This window comes from Cryptotermes secundus, unplaced genomic scaffold, assembly GCF_002891405.2.
Source record: "Cryptotermes secundus unplaced genomic scaffold, Csec_1.0 scaffold541, whole genome shotgun sequence".
Classification (NCBI taxonomy): Eukaryota; Metazoa; Arthropoda; class Insecta; order Blattodea; family Kalotermitidae; genus Cryptotermes; species Cryptotermes secundus.
The window spans coordinates 37,793-61,751 of NW_019735467.1; the positions used below are offsets into that span (position 1 = coordinate 37,793).

At 40.0% G+C, this 23,959-nt stretch overlaps 1 protein-coding gene across 3 annotated transcripts in view; it reads left to right on the top strand.

Moving 5' to 3' along the window:
- LOC111869340 (RNA-binding protein 5) overlaps window positions 1–23,959 on the top strand; it is a gene marked incomplete at its 5' end in the record, with an annotated part of 74,056 nt that overhangs the window by 35,380 nt on the left and 14,717 nt on the right. For all 3 annotated transcript variants that reach the window (XM_023860796.2, XM_023860797.2, XM_023860795.2), the window contains 2 exon segments: window positions 6,741–6,909; window positions 18,279–18,446. In XM_023860796.2, the coding sequence (XP_023716564.2) occupies window positions 6,741–6,909; window positions 18,279–18,446 (337 nt within the window).

Sequence of the window (23,959 nt, forward strand, 5' to 3'; positions counted from 1 at the left end):
AAGGAAAACCTTCGTCTGGGGTTTCAGTGAGTGACTCATATAGACAAGCAAAGACCATAGAGTCGAAAGATATATAGTTTTATACATTTTCCTTACTTAGAATTTGAAAAATTTCAATGCAATCTAGGCGCAATGAGACAAAAGTACGAACTATTACACTAACGATATAAAATAAAAATACCGTGCTAAAAATTCGTCCAAAATAAATAACTCATATACCAATTGAAAGATGAAACCTTAATCTATGTACTCCTGAAAAGAAAATTGGAATATCTTTCTTCGTTTTGTCAGCAACGTCCTTCTAAGCTAATACTGCGCAGGTCGGTGCACTGCACAGATGTCGGTGGCATACGATTATTTAAAGAATCGGTGCAACACACGGATGTTGGTGCGGAAGGGTTAAATTGGTTATAATAATAGACTTAAGAATAGTAAACTTTATCACAACAAAAAATTTAATTGTCAAGAGCACAATGTTCCATATTGAGCATTCCTAAATTTACTTGAACAGCTCCTGATGGAAGGACACACAGTCAGATTGCAAAGTGTAAAAGTATAAATTGCCAAATATTCATGAAATTCTGGTACACAAATTCAAGCAGCAGGTGAAATATTACGGTGAAGGTCCACAAACTCTGTTTGGAGTAAGGAAGGATTGCTTGAGCAGTGGAAGGAAGCTGTTATTGTATCAGTTTACAAGAAGTGCAAAAGGACTGTAGTAATTATTGAGCAGTATCACTATTTTCAATATCATATAAAAATTCTATCCAATATCCTCTAAGGGTTAAGTCCATATGTAGATGAAATTATTTTGGATAATCTGCATGGGTTCGATGTAACACATTGATTACTGATCATACTTTTTGCATTTGTCAGATACTAGAGAAAATAGGAAGTGCAATGAGAGAGTACATCAGCTATTCAGACTTAAAAGAAGCCTGTGATTCAGTTAGGAGGGAAGTACTGTGCAGTATTCTCATAGAGCTTGGGGTACCCATGAAACTAGTCAGAGCTATTAAAATATGAAACCTGTGTTAAAGTGTGTGTAGTTAAACATTTGCTGATGTTCACTATTCAGAATGTTCTGAAATGAGGCCATTCTTCATCGCATTGCTTTCCAACTTGCTTTATAATATGCCATAAGAAGATCCATGAGAATCAGATGTGAGTGAAATTATGAAAGGCATTGCCTTCTAGTCTGTAATGATGACATAAATCTAATGGGAGATAACATTAATACTGTCATGTGTTAGGGACTAGACATGGTTTGGGTTGATAATTGGATTTATTGAACCTATATGAATTGTAACTACAAGTAACTGTAACAGTCTCCCTGATTTACGCACTCTACAAATCACTCCTGTGTCTTCACCAGATGTGAAAATGTGACAGAAATGAAGTATTTGAGAATTACAGTAAAATATTGGAATTTGAATCCTGAGGAAATTAAAGACTAGATTAAATTTGGGTAGTGCTTGCTACCCTTCAGTTCAGAACACATTGTCTTCTCTTCTCCTGCCTAGAAACGTAAAGATGCAAGTAATACAAAACTATATTTTTGTTTACATGGCATAATATCGAGCATGTTGAAGGGCGAAACTGGGAAAGAAACAAATTTAATATTTTGTGAGGTTATGGCAGTTCCGCTGATTTCAAGTGGAAGCAGAACATCGATGTTGAAGAAGAGAGACCATAATAGAATTCAAGCGGCAGAAATAAAATACATAGAAACTCTCAAAGGTTTCACTGGGACAAATCAATTAAGAAATTAGGACGTAAAGCTGTTGGTTATCTTCCCTTTATGTAAAACAGTTACAGAACATGGAGACAAGTGGAAAATACATATGTAAAGGATGGAACAGACTCTTGTTCCACTTAAAGCCTATGAATGTCATGGGAGGGGTGGATTGATGTATCCAGTGATTTTTGCCACACTAATTTAAATCCTTGTTATGAGCTCTAATCAATCAGTAGCTGTTTTTACTGTAATTTGTATCTGTCCTTATCCACAACCAAAATCAAGCTGTAGGAACTTGTAGGAAATAGTTCTCTCGAATTCTGGATTCTAAAGTTGTGGTTATATAGTTATATTAAAATGGGATTTTTTTTCATGAATGTGGTACAGGTCAACCCCTGTTTATGAACTTTGAAGAAATGAATAATTTGTATATACAAACAACTGAGTAATAAAATGCGACTCCCAGTTAGCTTAATGAACATACAACCCCATCCTTACACACATTTTAACAAATTAACCTTAACAAATTTAATGATATAGCTTATGAAAAAATAAACATAAACATAAAAATAAACAAATTTGAACATTCAACATACACATTTTTGAAGAATACTGTGACATATTTGAGCTATGCAGGACACGCCCTCCCCCGCCAGTGGTGGCGTAACAGCGCTGCCGCTACTATGGTGACGGGCTGGTCAGCACTCTGCCCCCTCCCCCGCGTTGACATGGCCGATGAGAACAGTGACGTAGTGGGGGATACAGCAGTCGCTACGCAGCAGGAGACAACTCTCTACAGCATTGCCCAGCAACACCTGTAAACAAGGCGACTAGGCCATAGGGAAGCAAGGCGGTGGCTGATAGGAAGACAGACAAAGAAGATTTAATGGCCAAATTAGACACCAACCAAGAAAAGGCAGCAGCCGATAGGAAGGCCGACAGAGAAGAGATGAAAGCTGACAGAAAAGCCGACAAGGAAGAGATGAAGGCCGCAATGTGATCTATGCGGTCAGAATTGGATGAGACAATCCAACATAGAATTGAAGCTATCCAAGCAAGGACGAGAGCCATGCAAGAAAATATAGGCACCAGCCACAAGGAGATGGTGGCTGTAATCAAACCAGAAATGGATGTAATGTCGATGGCCTGCCAAGAAACGACGGAGTTGCGCCTAGAAGAAGAAAAGCCGGCCTCAGTGGACACGAAACCTGTGGCGGCACAACAAGAAGAGGTCCCCATAGTGATACTGGTCGTAGAACCTGAAGAAGAAACAACGATACCAGAAAAGAGACGATGGCCTGCCAAGAGATGGAGGCATGTCTAGAAGAAGAAGAGGCGACCTCAGTGGAAATGAAACCTGAGGTGGCCCAACAACGAGAGTTCCCCAACGAGGATGCCGTAGTGAAACTGGTCAAAGGACGGAAGAAGCGGTATAGGGGCAAGAAGCAAGTTGCAGGGTGATGTGGAGAGCCAAAGGAACTAACCTGAAGAGTTTGTGGATCCCGGATGAAGTTCGCTGCCTCCTGCAGGAAGGTGTCCCGCCATGCAACAGTGGCATGGCTCAAGAGGAATATCTTCAGGAAATCTTGGACCCAAAGAAAAGTGTGGACCGCAGAAGAGAAGTGACACAAGGATGTCCTGTTGTGCAACAGTGGCATGACACAAGAGAGACGTCATGAAGAAGAACCTTACTCAGGGAACTGGTGGACCCGGAAGGAAGCGATTGATCGTGGCCGACAAGAGGATGACTAGCTGTGCAAATGTGACACAGCGCAAGAGACTCAGACTCCAGGGAGATCAGTTGGAGTCACACACAAGCCCGCATAAAGATGTGTCAAAGAAAGCACGAGAAGAACTTGAACATGAGAGGACGACACAAGGACTCATCCTGAAAGGAAAATTTGAGGCATGTGCAAGTGCACAAGCAGACATGCTGCACGGAATCCCAGCAGATACGAACATCAAAAACTCGACACTATGGAAAGGTCGACCCCCTCCAAAACGAAAAAGAAGCAGAGCAAAGAAGAGGAGCCGGCAAAATAGAAGCACTGGCCTCCCCAGAGAGAGTGAATGTGCGATGGAGGAAAGTGGGGAGTGAATGTGATACAACTGGATCTTCTAGCAAGTTAATAGGAAACCGCTCGAGAAGAGCTGGTCTTAAGAGGGGAGCGGATGTAATGGATGGAGGATAGCCGGACAAAAAAGAAGACATTGCAAGAACAGCCTGCAAATAAAAGGAACAGGGATGTACCATTAGGCTGTTCGGGACAAACAGCCTTAAAGAGGGAGCAGTGTGATGTATTTGAGCTATGCAGGGTGCCCCCTCCCCTTCCAGTGGTGGTGTAACAGCACCGCTGTTACTACAGTGACAGGCCAGTCAGGGCTCTGCTCCCTCTCCCGCAGTGACGTGGCAGCGCTTCCCGCTGTGACATGGCAGGTGACAGCAGTGACGTAGTGGGGGATACCGCAGTTGCTATGCAGCAGGAGACTACTCTCGACAGCATTGCCCAGCAACACCTGTAAACAAGGCGACTAGGCAACGGAAGCTAGGCGCTTTCCGTTGTCTGGCTGAGGTTTTACAGGAGAACTGCACTGCCTAAGGAGTCAGCTAAAATGTAGCAGCCCCCAAAGACAGTTAAATTGTAGTAGTCACCGAGTTCAGTTGTAACGAGTGAATCGTGATAGTGTGAAGAGATTTGTGAGTAGGGTTTGTAAAGTGTGTAAACCCGCAACCTTGTCATAATGAATCGTAGTTATGATTTGTAGGTTGTTAAATAAACCAATTAACAATCTGAATGGCATCTTCAGTGGCGAAACACGTTACAATACATTATGTTCTAAGTGGGATTCACCTGTAGGTTGATTGTAAGGGATCTTCTTATGAACTGAGGAAAACGTTAAGAAGATAAAATCTTCTTACAGCATATTTATGGTTCCATGACCAATAATAATGGTTTTGAATTGGGTGATTGGTTTTATTAACTCCTTTCATAATCCTATTTATCACAGGCAATTACAGCAGCTTACAGTAAATGACTGCCTAAGACTTGCTCCATTCTGACTGGACTGTGACCGTCTTCCTTTCTACTGTGACTGACTTGGTTCTGATTTATGAATCACTCACTTCTGATTTATGAATAACTTAGTTCTTGGTTTCCCTTTCTGCTGCGACTGCCTTGAATTATGACTGACTTACAGTGCCTTCATTCTTATCTGGATAGACGCTTATATAGTGTTGTGGTATCCCAAGAAGTGTTTCTTGCGTGCTTATATCCGCGGATACACCCGTTGCTTCTGCAGCAACACTCTGGTTTCGATGAGTCTGCCCTTTTCATTTTCATACCCATGGACACGTTTATTTAACACCCAGTGATGGTTTGTGTTCATTTCCTTGAAATGGCGTACATGTCACATTGCCCTATCCTTAATGCTGTTCGTCCCAAGTAGCCTATCGGTGTATCAGTGTTCCTTCCTTCCTTCCTTCCTTCCTGAGGTTTCTGCTCATGACATCTCACCTTCCTTCAGATTGCTCATTTTTTTTTTCTGTGGTGGCTTCTCCAGCCACTACCATTGTTCCCTCCCTAAGGCCACTTGCTCTGAGTGGCTTCCTGATAAGATGCCAGTAGATCCAGGTGTATCACCATCATACTGTGTTTCTCTTTTCCAACAGTGGGGGTAAAACTGTCCTGAGTGGCCAGTGCTCCCACATTTCTGGTTCCTCTTATGCTGAAGCTGCAAGTAGGTTTATCTTCTGTTTCGGGTGGGGCTGAGCCCACCACAGTGTCCTATACCTGATTTTTCATAACCTGACCGAAGATCTGGCAATTCACCTCACAGTCTCCAGTCAGAAGATTCAGCCAGCTGTCTTCTCATTCTTAAGACGCAGCTGCCATCTTATGCCTTCACCCATAATTCCACTTTTGCATTCCGGTTTTGACTGATGCCCCCTCCCACATGTCATTCTTTTTGAAGTACCATGTCCCATGTCCCTAGTCTGATTCTTCCTGACGTGTACCTTGCACTGTGCCACTCCTTCATCGTGGGTTGTCCCTCTTTGGGCAACAGTCAGTTTCCTTTGGGACCCATTCTTAGGCTTACAGCAGCGTTCTGCTGCTAGGTTCTGGTCTCTTTACCACTTTAGTGCTCCAGAAGATTTCACTGTGGCGTGCTTCTTGGGGACCTCCCAATGCTCTGCTTCAAACTGCATTTCCTTTGGAATTGCCTCCTTGATTCTGGACATGACTCCGTAGTTTCTTGGCAGACCATCATCTCTTCACCATGCTCTAGTTTCTGCCATCATCTGTTCCTGGCTGGCTACCATCTTGGCCAGCATTTTCGTTATTTGTTGCAGTTCCATGGTGTTGCAGTGTAACGATCAGGATACAAATCAGTTTCCAATCCGTCCAATTCTGACACCAGTTGACACGTATTAGGTGTTTGCATGATTAATAATAACAGGTTTGGACTGGATGATTACATTTGTTATCTTCTTTTACAGTCTCTCATAATGACAATCAATTACAACAGCTCACAATAAATGACTGCCTAAGACTCACTCCATTCTGACTGGACTAGAACTGTCTTCTTTTCTACTGTGACTGGGTTGGTACTGCTTTACAAATCACTCACTTCTAATTTAGTTCTTGGTTCTCCTTTCTACTGCACATGCCTTGAATTATGACTGACTTACGAATGACTTCGTTCTTATCTGGATGGGTGCATATATAGTGTTGTTTCTGAGGAAGTGTTTATGGCTCTCTGGCATCGACGACTACACCTGTTGCTTCCACAACAATGTCTGGGTACCATGAGTATACACCTTTTATATTTGTATCCATGAATATATTTGTTTAACACCCAGTGGTGGTTTGTGTCCAAGTGTTGTATGTCCACAGAAATATGTTTGCCAGTCGTTTCCTAGAAATGGCCTACATATCTCAATATTATATCAGTTCTTATTTGTTCCATGTACATGCAATGTAACAGCACATCATGTTTGCAGGCATCAGCAGCTCTCAGACTTACACAAATTGAATTTGGAAAGTTGGTATCATGTCCGTGGTTTGGATCCAAATGATCCTCAACAGAGGAATAAGAAGTACCGGGACCGAGCAAAGGAACGACGCCAGAAGTTTGGAGAACCAGAACCTCCTCATCCTAATCACCTCAAGGTAAGAATGAAAAGTCAGATATTAACTGCTGCACTTCATTACTTTTCCTTGTTCAGGCAAGAGCCCATGAGTGGGTAACAACCTATTTTTAAGTTTAGTGGAACCACAATATCACACACATTTAAGGGCAGTCTCTTGTAAAAATAATTCATAAAAGTTTGAAAAATTGATAAATTTGTGTTATAGGCTGCTTTGAACTAGAACTAAATAACATCCAAATTAAAGAAGAAATATTTGTTGTTGTCACAACACAAGTGGAAATTTGTGGGGTTTATAGAAATTCTGTACTATTTAAACTGTATTTGACTCATATTATCAAATTTTAATCTAATGCATAAAAAGAAAAAAGTTATGCAAGTTTAATAGCAGTCAGTAGTATTCTTATTTTTCTTACCATGAACATGATGCAAATTACCAGTGTCTATACAGCAGTGACCATCGAGCACACACGGTTCCTGTGCCAAACTGCAATTTTATTTACATCTGAACTTCACTATTTCTGCTTTATTTGCTTCTTTCCTTGTTGGAACACAATTACATGAAAAGTTTGTAATGATCCTTATTGCTGGTGAAACATGCAACAATCACATTAAGTACAACCTTTGTCCATAAAGTTCCGAGACTGATGTTATATCTTGGCTTAGGTAAATGGTGGCAATTCCGGGGAAAGGTGTTTTAAATATGGGACTTCTTACAGCTTGCCCGTGTTATTGACGTTTGTTCACTCAACCTCCACTAGGCGGCAGGGAATGGTGGAAAACCCGTGTCAATTGTCAGTTGTGGATTTGTGCTGTGAGAAGAATGGACGTTCAGTTTGAACAGCGACTTAACATTAAATTTTGTCTGAAGCTGGGCAAGACAGCCACAGAGACATTGCAGCTTCTGCATGATGCCTACGATGATGAAGCTTTATCTTGGCCACAAGTGTTTGAATGGCACAGGCGATTAGTGTCAGGCAGGGTGTTGGTGGAGGATGACACAAGATCAGGCTGGTCTTTGAGTTCCCGGAACAAAGACAGCGTGGTTCGCATCAGAGACATTGTACGGGAAGACCATACTGTTACAGTGCACATGTTAGCTGATGCCCTGAATATCAGTAAATCAACCTGCCACCAAATTTTGAGAGAACTTGAGTAAACAAAAACTCAGTGCCATGCTAGTCCCACATACACTCACTCAGGATCAGAAGGAGATGCGAGCTTCAGTTTGTGCTGATTTGTTACCCAAGGCCCAGAAGGATTCCATGTTCATCAACAGTATCATTGCCCAGGGTGAACACTGGTGTTTCCAGTATGACCTGCAAATGAAGAGGCAAAGCACCAAATGGCGGTCAACGGGTTCTCCAGCATCAAAGAAAGTGAGATAGCAGCCATCAAAAACTAAGACTATGATAATCATTTTTTTCAATTCCAGGGGTATTGTTCATCACGAATTTGTTCTGCAAGGGTAAAGTGTCAACCAAGAATTTTACATCTCCGAACTCAGGCATATGCGCGAGGTACTTTGACATCGTCCTGACCTATGGGTATCTGGACAGTGGACTTCGTTGCATGAGAATGCGAGACCACACACAGCTCTAAGTGTCAGCAGATTTCTCGATAAACACAACGTTACTGTGCTTCAACATCCCCTATACTCCCCTGACCTGTCTCCATGCTATTTTTCTATTTCTATGACTGAAAATAACGCTAAAAGGACGGTAACATGAGAATATAGAAGCTATTCAAGCAGCTGTGACAATGGAGGTCACAGCCATTCTGAAAGAGGCATTCACCAGCTGCTTCCAGGGCTTGTTGAAACGCTGACAACGGTGTATTGTCTGCGGAAGGAACTACTTTGAAGAGGATAGGAACCATTAGTTAATAATGTCACGTGTTGGCTGTATGTGACGTGACAAATAACTTCACGCTAGTCTTGGATCTAGCGAATTTTTATTGTATGCTTTTATCCACAGTTACATTACTCACAACTTCAGTATCCCAATTACTTCTCCTGTGGTAGTCACTGCCAGTCTTCAACTGTCGTGATTCCATTCACTCGATACAACTGAACAACTGCATAGAGCAAATATGCCACAATAAGTTAGAACTTTATGGACAAAGTTGTAAATACTGAACTTCAGTATTATGACTTGAGTTTGCAAGTGCCAGCAGATTCTTAATGACAGGCACAATCAAATGAAAACTGCAATGGGATCATTCATGGAACAAATATGGCCTATAATGAGGACTTCACTATAGTGGCAAAAACAATTGGAACCATCAGTCTCTTTACATTGCGGGCAAGGAACTTTTTTCAGGCATCTTCACCGAGAAGTGATTCATAAGTAGTCACCACGATGTTTATGTGCAGTTTTGTTTGTGAAGTTAAGTCTAGACCTGTAACCTGTTCGGTCCAGCTGTAAGTGCTGAGAAATGTTCATTACATGATATCCATTCAATTCAGTAGCCCTTTCACTTCTTTTTTGCGTACTCTGTCACCTGGCTAGTTAAATTCTAGTTTAGGGGCACTATGCAGTGTATTTTCTCCGCTTTGTTGCACAGGTATCTTCTTACCCTGAGCTTGCACTGACCTAGGTAGGATAATTATGTGCAGAATACAGCTACACAGGCATATGTGTAAAGTTGTGTCCTATGAACATTGCTCTTTTTCAGTTTTCACATAGTGAATTTTTTAAAACCCTTAGTTATTGGAATGAAACCCAAGAGCTTAGACTTGGGTATGAAGCAAAATATAATATGTGTCAAGTTAACAGCTCATCAGAAAGCAAAATAGGGTAGCGGTGACCTTGTTAATGATATTAAAGAACAAAGAGAATGTACATTGTATGCTGTGATGGGATGTCTGAAATCCATAGATTGCAGAATATTGGAACTGCAGAAATATCAGAAGGTGTCTATTACTAAGAGGCAATAATCTGAAATCCTTGTCAGCCTCGTACATGCACAACAGTTGGGGTATCATTGAAAACAGTATCACTCTGGCAGTCTGCTATAAGGATATATAAAAAGCATGCCAGACCAGCCAGAGTTTGGAGCATGCTTCTAGTTAGGTGCAGTGAAGAGCTGAGAAGAAGACATCATGAGGAAGATGGCAGAGGAGGGCAGGTGAAAGCAAGCAGTGGGGATTAAAAGGCCTTTTGTAATCAATTGTAACTAAGAGGAGTCACTGTGTAATAAAACCATTTCGTATCATAACCCACAGCATAGTCATTTCATGTGACAGTATGAAATTCCAGCAAACTAAATTTGTTCCTTTTCTTCTTTTTGTGACTATATGGTGGTGAAATTTATTTCATGATGGCAGTTTATGATGTGTGATGAACATGAGGTAAAATTTGTGCTACCAGCATAATGTAATAGGTGCAGAAATACCAAATGGTCCTACCCATGCATGTTATGAAGAGCTTCATTGTGAGCATGGTAACATAAATTTGTTCATTTGAGTGAGTTAGAAAGTTAAACACTTACCGGCTCATGTGCAGTTTATGTGCCTCTTCCATAATGTACATTGTATAATTACATACCAAGTATATCTGGAAAGTAAAGATACAAATTCTAGAAAATATTTTTAAAGCATTTTTTGGATGCATTCCCTTGTAGCACTTTTACAACGCACCTTTATTTACAACTTCTTTATTAACCATCACAACACAACAAATATCAAGCTCAGTGCCTAGCTACAGCTCTGCTACATGTTTCGGCTGTCAATAGCCATCATCAGGCAAATACACGGTTAACATATATACACCACTGAACTGCAATACTATTACAATTGGATACAATACTATTAATCATATAAAACACTTGACATAAAAAATACAATAAATCAGATTATATAAAATGGAAATTATAGTGTAAAACAAGAATAAAATTTTAAATTGATGTTTTATATCATCGAATGAGTCGTTGGTTTTGTAATTTCATTGCATTCCCATGGATAAATTTGAGTATTCCTTTTTTTTTTCTTTATGTATAAGATTGTATAGGATGCTCGTGATGTAGATGTAGTAAATTAATGTTACGTAATTGTTTAGTCAGTGCCTCATCTTACAAAGTGTTGTCCGTATTGTAGGGAATGTAAACAACAATAGCTTTGAAGAAAGTCGTCTTCTGGGTTTTGGCACCGTGTATTCTTCGTTTTGGCCAATGTTCGTCCGAAACATCGGCCAAAACAAAGAATACACGGCGCCAAAACCCAGAAGACGACTTTCTTCATAGTCATCGCCGTGACAAATAATAGCTTTATTTACTTTTCAACACAGTCACCATGGATCGCAATTCACTTAGTGACTCTGGGAACTAGTTTTTGTTCCAGCATTATAGAAATCTCCCACCTGCTCTCTCAGACAGGAAGAACAGTTCTTGACACTTCTGGACATTGTTGGTGAAGTTCAGTAATGGTTAAACATCTGTGAGCATGAATGTTTTCATCAATCGTTTGGATGATTTCATCAGTGACTGTGAATATCCTTACACTCCTTATTTCATTATTATTATTATTTATTATTTATTCCCGCTTCAAATTCATGACACCATTTCACCACGTTTTGCTTGTTCGTAACATCTTCACCATAAACAGAAACAAGTTTGGCAATGAATTTCAGTGGCAGTTTTCCTTTTTGCATGAAGAAATTGAATCACTGCGCAAACTTCACATTTGGCGGGATATTGGATCAACACAGCCATTTTAACACACAAACTGTGAGTACAACGTTGCCCTGACTGTGGCCAGTTAACTCAGCCCTGTCATATGGTACCTATCTCACATGGCATCACTGCCATTTCTGAGGGGGGGACCTTGCCTTTTTACTGGGCTTGTATCTTTACTTTCCGGATAACTCTTATACAATATGATGTCTGAGATTCACAATGGTTGTTATGCATGGGGTGTCAAAAAATTGCACATAATCCAGTCATGACATTTTGAGCAATCTGGAATGTAGTGTACATACATAAGTAATGGCATGATTTAAAGGGCTTCAAGTGTTATGTTTGTTACTCAAGTCTGATACAGATTAATGCATTCATTCTCACATGTGCAGCTGATTGTGGGTGCCATGTTTGTTTGACTTAGAGCTTGCAGCATTTTTTCTCATAAAGGAGAATTCCTCATTAGCAGCTGATTATGAGTAGAGCAGGTTTTGTTTGTTTAAGAGAATCTTTAACTTTTCAATCCCTATATTGCTAATGACAAAGGGAATGTTGAATTATGCTTTGTTACTTTCATGTACCCATGATAACCACTTCAAAGAAGAAATAATATTGCCATATTATATTATTTTTTAAACATTAGTTCCATATTGTATTGTGCATAATTGAATCTTATGGAAAAACCTGTGGTTACATATTTAAACCATTTTTTAATATTATGTAGCTCAGTTAGAAAAGAGATTTTTTATGAATTTTGCAAATTATCTTAACTTTTAACGTATGGACTTTTAAATTGCCGGGAGCCCCATGCGACCGGTATTTAAATCACCTTGATTAATTAAATTTGCAAAATGTCAGGAAAAAATCCATATTTTCCGTTCTATGCAACATAGAAATAAAAACTAAAAACAACTTGAAAGACAATAAATTTTTCTTCATGTACACAGAAGAGCAATTTTTACAAATGAAAATTAACTGCGATTATTTTGTCATGAATTGCAAAATATAATTTTTATTGTATATGTTATGAAATTCCAAAGGACTTTTCCATTGATTTTTCTTCAGCCTTGAATCATGGTGATATTGTAAATATAATCACACTATATACTCTTACAATAATATTTTGTTCAGACTGTACGCTAGTTTGAACTGCGTCACTTCAAATTTACAATCACTCTCACTCGATGCGCGTGTACTACTTCTCGAAGCAGTCCAACATTCTCGAAGCAGCTGAACCCACACAACGTAACGTGACACTTTACCGCATCTTATTCTGAAAACAAATACGTCTTAGTTTCCCTTTGCTTGGCCAGTGTTGTGAATGTTTCACTTCCAGTTGACTCAGTTGGGCCCCAGGTAACCTTGGCCTCCCCCGAGAAATACCACTGACTGTGATATTCGCCTTGTGATATTCAGCTTTGAGACTTGGTGATATTGTAAATATAATCACTCTATATACAATAATATTACTGTAGGCGAGTTTGAACTGCGTCACTTCACAGTTTCAGTTCCCAGTCACTTCACTATGATAGTCACACTGACACTCATGGCACTTCTCGAAACAGTCCACTTCACAGCAAAATCGCACTTTTTACAATAGAAGAAGGTGCTCCTGTTTTTCTTATTTAGCGAAACACACGACAACATCTTTGTTTCCTTTGGTTGGCCAGTGTTGTGACTTTTTCAACTCCAGTCAACTCAGTTGGGCCCCCTGATAAATTTGGCCTTCCCCCGAGAAACGCCACTGACCGTGATATTTGGCTTGTGCGATTGAAGAATCATCTTGGGGGAGGGGGGTTTCTAGCAAAATCGAATAAATTATGTTGATTGACAAAGCGACACTCTCACCTGTTGGTAATATTCGCAAAATAGTGATTCAAAGTAATTATAATACTAGTCGAAAAGAGTGCCAGTCCGACACATACTGAAAGTCGCAGTGGTGAAGATGGCTTTACTCAGAAAGTAATACTGGCTCTGGGTTTATACCTCTTCCAAGATGCAAAATAAAAAGGATATATAAAGAAATATATGACAGTCTGACACTGACTTTCTAACTGATAAAGAAATATTAGACAATCCGTCACTGACTTCCTGACTGATAATACACCACTGAAAACCAATCCTCGAATGCGTCAGACTTCCTTGAAGGCTTTGCAAGAGCTCATATCCAAGCACTGATAAATATTTCCTCATCAGTTCTCGAAACAAAGCTGGGCTATATTTGGCTGAGCAGGTCATAAACAGTCATATATAAACGTAAATAGTATCGAAACCAGGACCGAAATAAACAATTTCTTTGTTCAGTGCTAAGGAATGAACCACTGACATGACCTCGTGTAGGTTTGTTTTGGTTTCCAACCCAAGGTCAAACTGCCAGCACTCCCAAAGAGAGCATGTGTCCTGCGATGTGTACACAAGTCATTCGGCCAACAGCTTACGACATGTATACGCAATATTCGGCCATTAAAGGTTAATATTGAGGTTACATTGTATCATTCATTGTGAGTATATAAAAAGAACTAAATGAAAAATATTATGTGCTTGTGACTAGACACAGGGCTTGGATTTATTGAACGTTTATATATAAATATATAAATATAACACAAATCTATATGCTCTACAAATCACTACAGCACACACTAAATGTTCTCAGACTGTTATATCAACATTAGTCATTGCTTGGTAGCAGCTTCTAACAGTGCATATTCCTTTGCTTCCATGCTGGCTGCTAACCACCAACTGTGAGTGCCTACTCCTGACTGGCTGTCAGCTAAGAGCTTTCAACTGACTGACTTGTCTTGTTAGTCCATGTTATATAACGTTTGGCATAGACCACACAGAAAACACTGCTTCCAACAGTTCTTATATTGTTGCTTACATATCCATTTCCCAGGAGTGTGTTTGCCAAGCCGTTGCCTAACAGTGGCTGTCACCTCTGGCTCTGCTATTCTAGGCGTCAGGCATCATGTAACATTGCCTCTTCCTTACAGCTGCTTGTCTCAAAGAGGTTACAGGTATCCCACCATTTCTCCTGTTCCAGGGGGGCATGTCTGTGAGGTCTCTGATCGCCCTGATGAGTGGCATCACAGTGTCGTACTGGTCTTAATTTTTTACCCTATGATTTTGACATTGTCTAGTCTTCATTCCTTGTGGGCTGGGTCTTGTGCTTCTGTTTCCAGCTCCAATCTCCTTAAGGCTTCTCACTTCGAGTGTCATGTTGAAAAAATTTGACAACTCATCAACGAAGACTCACTGAACAATGCACGAACTTGCAGACACTGCTGGCATCAGTTATGGAGTTTGCAGGCAATCTTAAAAGAAAAGAATTTGTGGTGGACAAAGTGGCGCTGGGGCAGGTTTTCTCCGAGTACTTCGGTTTCCCTTGTCAATCTTCATTCCACCAACTGCTCCACAGTCACCGTCACCTATCATCTGGGGCTGGTACAATAGGCCAGAAGTGACCGCAGTACAAGGGACTTAGTCCCACCCCACTAGCAATAAAAAAAATCTGATGCTCTATATTCTTATGCTGACAGTGTTAAGTAACCAACCAATCACAAATTTGGCCACAGCCACTTCCTGCCACATAATTTTAAATTTGTTATTCACAATCGTCATGCTGCATCAGGTTGACATGCAAGCTATATCGTTGGGAGATTTTGCAGTAATGATATGGGAAGGCAGAAAAAAAAATGTACATATTGTCTGTGATGTGCAAACTCTCAGCTGCAGGAAAATTCTGTAGTGAATGTGGTAGCATTGTGAATCAGTCATTATTGACAACTACAGTGTGCATATAGGGTGTTTAGAAAAGAGTAATGGAGTGAAATGTACCTATTCTGCTAGGTAGCATGTTTCAAAATGGATAAAATATCCCTTGCCACCATCTACTTGACTTGTCCATTCCAGAGGGTTCTGACAATGGTGTGGGGTGTGCGGTAGCATAGTTGGTTGAGGGGCTATGCTACAAGCTGGAAGGTCACGGGTTCAAGTCCCGATGAGGTCATTGGATTTTTTTTCCGTTCACCTAATCTTTCCGGCCACACTAGGCCCTGGGGTTTACTCAGCCTCTAACAGAAATGAGTACCAGGAATTAATTAAATAATTTTCCTGGAGAGTAAAGCGTGGCCAGTGTGTAAGGCTGACAACCTTACCACCATCTTTGAGCCGATTGTCTAGATAGTGTGGGACCCTCAACGTCTCACAACTCTATGGGCCTTCACGGCCTGGTAAAAGGATAGCTTTACTTACTTTTACTGACTTTTGGACCTTGTCTATTTTCTGGTGTTCTAAAGAACACAACATTATGGAAACTGGATCTGTTTCCATCCTCAGGTAAGGGATTGGGAGACACGTTCTCTTTTGGATCCATTGGAAAGACCTAACCTCACTCACTCTTTCTAACCAAACATAGTAGGTGTCCCTGGTCACCTCACCTGAGGGTGGAAACATCAGTTTTTGAAATGTTTGTTGTTTAGTGTTCTTTAGAATACCAGTTGATGGACAAAGTCCAAAAACCCAGTAATAACATTCTCTATAGTTTCAACCAGCTGGAATTTTGTGGTGCTGAGTATTACAATTCAGAATTTGACTTCTGTTGGTGAAAAATATGTTAGAAATAAGAAAACTTGGATGCCTTCATCCTCGTATGAAAGGAAGGCAAACTCTTTAGCACCTTGTATGAGGGATAACCGCCCAGAAAGCAGTTTGTGTTGTCACTTGTGGAGAGTGTAAGTGAAGTGTCAAGTGGAACTGTGTGTGTCCTGGTTTCAAGAATCCAACATATCTTATATTGTGAACGGTTGCATTCAAAAGCAATGATACATATATAGGTTTTTAAAATAAGTGTGAATAGTAAAGTAAAGTAAAGTAAAGTAAAGGTATCCTTCTGACAGACCGTGGAGGCCCATAGGGTTGTGAGATGTTGAAGAGTTGGAAGTTTCTAGGCAATCGGCTCATAGACTGCGGCAAGGTTGGCTGCCCTACTCGCCCACCGCCCTTTACCCCATACTCATTTTTATTAGACGCTCAGTCGACCCCAGGGCCATAGTGCAGTTGGAAGGATTAGGTCAATTGAAAAAATCCGATGACCTCATCAGGACTTGAACCCGCGACCTTCTGGCTTGTAGCATAGTGCCTCAACCAAATATGCTACCGCATGCCCCCTCAGTGTGAATAGAGAAGACATTTTATCTTTTTATTATTATAAATCATAGTTTAATTTTATTTTTATATCAGGCCATAATTTTCGTAACATACTTATTTTTTACGGTGAGGAGTTTTTAGCCCCACCCCCAACCCCCAAGCTGGAGGGCCACACCTTGTTGGCTGTCCACGACTGCTTATTCAATATATTCAGAGCTTCCCTCCAAAACTGGAGGTTATCTCCTCCATCTGCAATCTGGGGACATGCTGTGCCGTGAACTGCATAATGTTGAGCTTCATAACTTGTACTCTTCTCCAAATATAATTAGAATGATAAAGTCAAGGAGGATGAGGTGGGCAGGGCATGTAGCACGAATGCGGGAAACGAATGCATATAGGATATTGGTGGGAAAGCCAGAAGGAAAGAGACCACTGGGAAGACCAAGGTGTATGTGGGTGGACAATATTGAACTGGATCTTAGAGAGAATGGGATGGTATTGATTGAATTGATCTGGCTCAGGATAGGGACCAGTGGAGGGCTTTTGTGAACATGGTAATGAACCTTCAGGTTCCATAAAATGCTGGGAAATTCTTGAGTAGCTGCAGAAGTGGCGGCTCCTCCAGAAGGACTCAGCTCCATGAGTAAGTAAGTAAGTATCAGACCATACTTCCATAGATTTCGATTAATTTTTTATTTCTTCGGTTTTGAAAGTTACACATGTTTTATTTTATTGATTTAATTGCAGTTGTTTGTAAGATACCAGTTTTATTGTGAAACTCAGAATTACTTTGCCCATCATCTGGCATTCTAAAAAGTAGAGAAACAGTGTTTCAGAATCAGATCCTGGTTGTTTTTTCTAGCTTCTAGAATACTAAATGATGGATGAAGTCTGAAAACCAGTAATTCTGAGTATTATATGCCATCATCAGGACACTTTAGAATCTATTTGTTGTGAAAGCTCGCATGAAACATTCTGATGCAAAAATCATCTAAGCTTTGGTATTAACAACTCATGCTACCCTTATGAGCACAAGAATTCTTCTATAATTTACCTAATTAATCAAACAAACACCCAAACAAATACCAATAATTAAAAACTGTACTATGAGCACCAAAGAAAAACATTATCACCAAGAAATAATACACTCAAAACAAAACTTTACCCCCCAAATTCAAAGAGGATTCAAAAAACGAAAGGGAAACCTTAACGGAAAATGACTCTGATACAAATGATGACAGAATTATTGAAGAACATAGATATAGGAATAGTTACAATATAAATGCATATTACTCATAACTCGGATTATGATGGTACGTGTAAATTTATTTTCAGATAAATCAGGCATTAACAATGAATCTGAGAAGATATTATCACCATTTAATACATGACAAGCATCACAGAAACCCACATCATCCTGACAAGACACAAATACTAATTTAAATAATTTTATCCCTAAGCTTAAAATAATTCTATTATGAACTCATATTATGATGATTTAGTAATGATCAGTATATTTGAGAAAATGCCTGGGGAAGATCCAAATGTGGATTGAAATGATAATTGTTTCAGGAGAAGTACCTGAAAACAAGACAGGATGCTGCTTCTGTTTCATATGAGGAGCCAACAAAGACTGGAATTGGATCTGATAATGTTGGTAACAAGTTGCTTCAGAAGATGGGTTGGCAGGAAGGGATGGGTCTAGGAAAATCGAACCAGGGTCGTACTTCTATTATCCAGGTATGTGTTTTTTTTCAATGATGGCTTCTAATTACATATAAAGTTATTAAATCTACTGTTGTATGGGACATTTTCCGAATGTTCTCATTTGAATCTGACATGTGAAGTAATGATTATGATCAGTATTTTATAAATATCTTTTTCATGTTGATAGAGTGTTTTCTAAATCTTCTGTTTGTAAAAGTATTGAGGGTGCAACTAAAATCCAGTGATAAATACAGTTACTACATAGTGCAAAAGATAAAAACTGTGTCACTCTGAGCATTAAATATTTATTCAGCTGTTCAAAAAATTCTCTGGCCGAATGGAAACCAAAGCTTTATCACAGGCATTTGTGAAAGCTTATTGGCTCAAATCATCGAGCCAACATAATCCAGTATATATTTTACAACTTTTTTTTTTCCTCTGATTCATTCCAGTAATATCCTCCTGTCACTGTATTGATATTCCAAGTTACATCCTTCCATTAAGGTGCCCCAGTCAAACTTCTGGTCCTTTTTCTTCATTCCTAGTCTACTTACATTTTTGGCCCAGCTGAACGTTCTTGATTTAATCATTGTAGCAGACTAGGTGAGGAGCACAAATTGTGAACCTTGCTGTTACATAGCTTTTTACATTCTTCCCCTACTTCATCTTGGGCCCAAATAGTGTATGCTTTTTCATATATTCATGCTTTAGAAATGAGAAGAGCTGTGGGCTGTCGCTGGATGCTGCTACAGTGGGTATTTGTTTCCTAGCTTAAATGTATTGTGACATCTTGGTGTACATGATGCCCTCCATTTGATGATAATCTGAGAATTAAGAAGCAAGATAATGTTTGTATATAGTGCAGTTGTAAGTATGAAATAAGTTGGAGAGTAAGGTAAAGTTTCTGCTAAGTAATTACAGTGGAGTCACTTCTAATGTGGGTTGCATTCTAAAGACAGCCCATTAAACCAAAATAAGTATTATGCTTGAAACCCCTTAAATCTCCCCTAAAGTATATGCAATATATGTACCTTGTAACGTGTATAATAATATATTGTTACATAATGGCTGGAAGCTGGAATAGTGGAACCAAGAGAAAAGGCCATTGCTAGGTAACGGCCGGTAAGCATGCTCCCTCATCATCAAACACTAGAGGAGCTGTTGGAAGTGGTGTTTTCTGTGTGATCTGACCCGAGGCTATAGCAAGAAATGGCAAGGCAAGTTAGTTGATAGCCATCTGCCATCCATTGAAGATATGAGCACTGTAGCAGAAAACCTTCAAGCAGCGCCTAGTAAAAGATAGAAGATTTCATGTGTGCTGCACTTACAGTGATCTGTAGAGTGTGTAGATTTATGAAATGGTTATAGTTACCTGTAGTTACAAGTTATAAGTGTTCAGTAAATCCAGTTACCAATCCAAACTGCATGTTTGATGACTGAATCTTGACAGCTGGTGGCAGAAGTGGGATTAATTGGATTAGCTGGACTAGATTGGAGACTGCACTGGATCGCCATATTGCCATACTATGAAAAAGGAAGAAATGACAGAATAACTACTGGCAGAGGTGGATTCCAATCCAGTAGAAATGAAAGCCAAAATGGAGGCAAACAGAAGACAGACGCCAACCTCGAAGAAATGAAGACCATGATGAAGGCTTGGCTACAAAAGATGAAGGACTCCCTAGGAGCAATGGAGACCTGTGTAGAAAAGACAGAGTCAATGATAAAGATCAGGCAAGAAGAGATGAGAGCCAAAATTGAGACTGGCATGGAAGAAATGAAGACTGAGGCATAAAACAGCAGCTAATTCTGCTAGGTGAGAAAACACTCAGTGAGGCCCTCAGGCAGACCCTTAAGCTGGAGGTGGCAGTGGATCATCCCTCGGGCTCCGAACATGAGTGACAGGACAATGTCAAGGAGCTTTCACCCTTCCAAATGGAAGAAGAGTCTACTGGTAGCTTATGTGCTGGCATTGTAGGAGCACAGGACACTTCTGGAAGTTGTGTCCCCACAGCCCAGAAGGAGAACTTATGATACTTCTGTAGGCTGTGTGGGACCAGGAGCCTTAAGGAGGGATCAGTGAGACATAATGGTGGAAGCCGGAATAGTGGAGCCATGATAAAAGACCATTGCTAGGTAATGGCCAGTAAACATGCTTCCATGTCATTAAACAAGCAAGCTGTTGCTAGGCTGAGGCTGTCTCAAACATCACACAGTAGTAGAAGAGCCAGCGGAGGTGGTGGTTTCTATGCAGTCTGACCCCAGGCTATATAATGAGGAGCGGTGAGGAAAATTAGTGAGTAAGTAGACAAGGATTGGCCAATGATGCCATTAGTTGCCATCACGGGTCAGTTGTGGCCATGACAGTTGCCATCATGAATTGTGAGATGGTAGGCAGCCAGCAGGCATGAGAGCAGAAGGATGTCCATTGCTAAGAATCGTAATTGAGTAGTGACTAGTGAAAGCTATAACAGACTGAGACAGCCTGTTCTGTAGTGATTTGTTAACCCTTCAGCGTGGTTTGCCATACACGGTACACTGGTATTTAAAAGGGTCCTACCTGCGGTTTGCCGTACACAGTACGCCAAGCTGTAAGCCTAATTTCGAAGGTCCATAAATATGGAACGAACCATGCCAGCATGATGATGATTGCACCGGGCTGTTTTGAAAAGAATGCACTCTCTGTTCATGTAAACATAACTTTCAATTTCCTGCAGCTCTGCCAGTCAGTCTAAATAGAACACTGACCTCACGGTTACAATGGCCGAGTGACTATGATATCAACATACCACAAAGATGATATGCATGTGGTTGTGAATAAAACAAACAAACAAGAAACAAAGCCCTTGGTTGTTTGTGATTACAACAGAAACATGCTAGGAGTGGATCTGACGGATCAAATGCTACAGCTGTACTTTCTTGAACGAAAGAAGAGCAGTGGTATCAGAAGTTATTCCAGAGGCTACTCAATGTAGCAATACATAATGCAATGGTCATATATCGGTGTCTCCCGAATAACAAAAACATGGGCACGCTAAAGTTCAGACTTTCACTAGCACAAGGTCCCGTGGAAAATTACGGATCTGGTTTTCCTCATCCTGTATACGGCCGGCCATCAGTTGAGCCGCCGCCTAAAAGACTCACAGAATTACATTTCCTGGAGCGCATTCCAGCCAAAGGAAAAAAGCAAAGCCTCAAAAGAGATGTATCATGTGCGCGAAACATGGTAAAAGGAAAGAATTTATTTTTGGTGTAGTGAATGTGAGTCAGGGTTGTGTTTAGATGGATGTTTCAAGAAATACCATATGAAACTCGACTTCTAATCCACTTGCTTCCATCACTCAGATACAGGGCACTCATATTATAAGGTAAGATTATAAAACCATCTTTTAAGATGATTTCAGCGAAAAATTCATAATTATACCTCATATAGTTCAAAAGTTATGATACATAATAAAATTTAGAGCAAAATTTAAATGGGCAATCAAAAAATACTACCGCAGGAGGCCCCACAACAGCGATATTTAAATGCCCACGCTGAAGGGTTAAGAGTATAGGTTAGGAATAGCAATAAAATTATTTGTAGTTATGGGTTCAATAAATCGAATTACCAGTCAAAACCCCGTGTGTAGTCACTAAATCGTGACAGTTTGTAATGACTGTATATTTAAATCAAATGTACAACAGTTTAATTTTTAATTACATAAAAATAGAGAGACAGAAGAATGAGAATGAAAAAGGAAAACACCATCCTGGATGTTCCGATGATTAGTCTTCCTTTCCCCAACATGCCAGAACTGAAGTAGAGTTAGGGTTGACGCTCGCTTCTGGCGTTTGCTCATTGAGTGTCATGGTGCACAGAATTACCCACATGGTTTCAATTTCTATTTTTATATTTTGAAGGGCAGCATACTATATTTAAATCTAAGTTAACTGTGACTGCACAGTAATGTTGCTGAGGCAACTTCTATGAAATTTACCATTTACAAGTTCCAGAATATGATGGGTGGAAAACATTAAGATGGATGTATCACAGGGAGATCCATTGTAAGGATATGAAGTGAATGGAATGGGGTGAAGATTGTGTTGCCTTGTTATTAAAGTTTAATTATGTGGTGTCAAGTATTTTGAAATGAACTGATGTAAGTGCATATCACAGTGTGATAGTTGAGTGACCCCATATTCAACTTTCTCTCGTGACTTGGGTTTTTGTGGCTCTGCCTCATTCCCCTCAAACTGATGCTGGCCTGAACCAGAGTTGCTCCCTTACATGTCCTTCACAGTACATCATCCGTAATTATCATGTCATTTTATGCTTCACAACCTGTAACTATATGCAGTACATATGATTTGAGGTTCTCACAGCAGTGGTTATCAGGAGTTCTGCTGTCTGGGATGTAATGTCATAGTCCACTCAGAATCCACTGGTGTTTCAGGGGAACATGTCACCTTCATTTTCGGGCATCTGATTTCATGGTGGCTTCTTGCTTCGCTTATACTTTGACTATGAAGATGGAGGTGACATGTTCCTCTGAAATGTCAGCTGTTTTTCCATGGACTACATGATGTTTTATCCCAGAAGGTAGAACTCCCATTTAATGTTCCTAAATTTAAGGTTTTTCCTCATTTGATATTTGATTTTATTGATCTTCCATTGGTAATCTGAATATTAAATCTCCTCCATTTAGATCTTACTTGGTTGGGTAATGTTCACATTCACTTTTCCCCAAAGATGCCTTAAATGGGGGTTTCGGTGTACATTATACCGTTGATGGTTGTTCACCCGGTTAAGGCTGTATATTTATTGATGTGAATGTTCATGGCCATTCTCACAAAAAATGCTTGTATCCTCACTCAGTAAATTCCTTTCCATGTCTTTAGGGTCACTTTTAATGCCATTGTGTGTGTGTGTTTCTTTTTTTCACCCTTTTGGAAATTCCTTAATGGCATATTATAAAATGAAGGGTAGCTGAATGGTGAGATTTAAAAAGAGTGCCACCAGTAGAGAATCCCCAGTGTCACTGTAGTGTAGGCTTCATTCAAGATAAGGTAAAGTTGTCCCTGTGCTAAACTAATTAAGCGCGAAGACATTTGGGTGAGTGGATTTGTAGGTCCATGTGTTCTTGGTCTAAGACTAGTTGGATATAATGGTTAGCTACACCTCCTGGCCACTTCACACCTCAGGGGAGAAAGCTCCCAAACAGATTTTAATTAACGTAACTACTCTTATGGATACACCAGGTCCAATAAGATTACCTTACACTACTTCTCTTTTGTAGTCATTTTTTATTATAAGTAGTTGATTTATTGTGCTGCAAAGTCATTGACATTTTATTATGATACTGATCTCTTTGAGTTTTCTAAAATTAGATCTTTCAGCTTTGAACTTGTCCTGTTCCCTTTTACTTATTAATTAGCTTTCTGTTATGTTGTCAACCACGAAACAGTATATTTGCTCTCTGGCTATGAAAGGTCCAACATGGAGCGTATCGGAGTGCCGTCAGTATCTTCTCTCCACAATATTACCAGTTGTGTTACGTGTCATC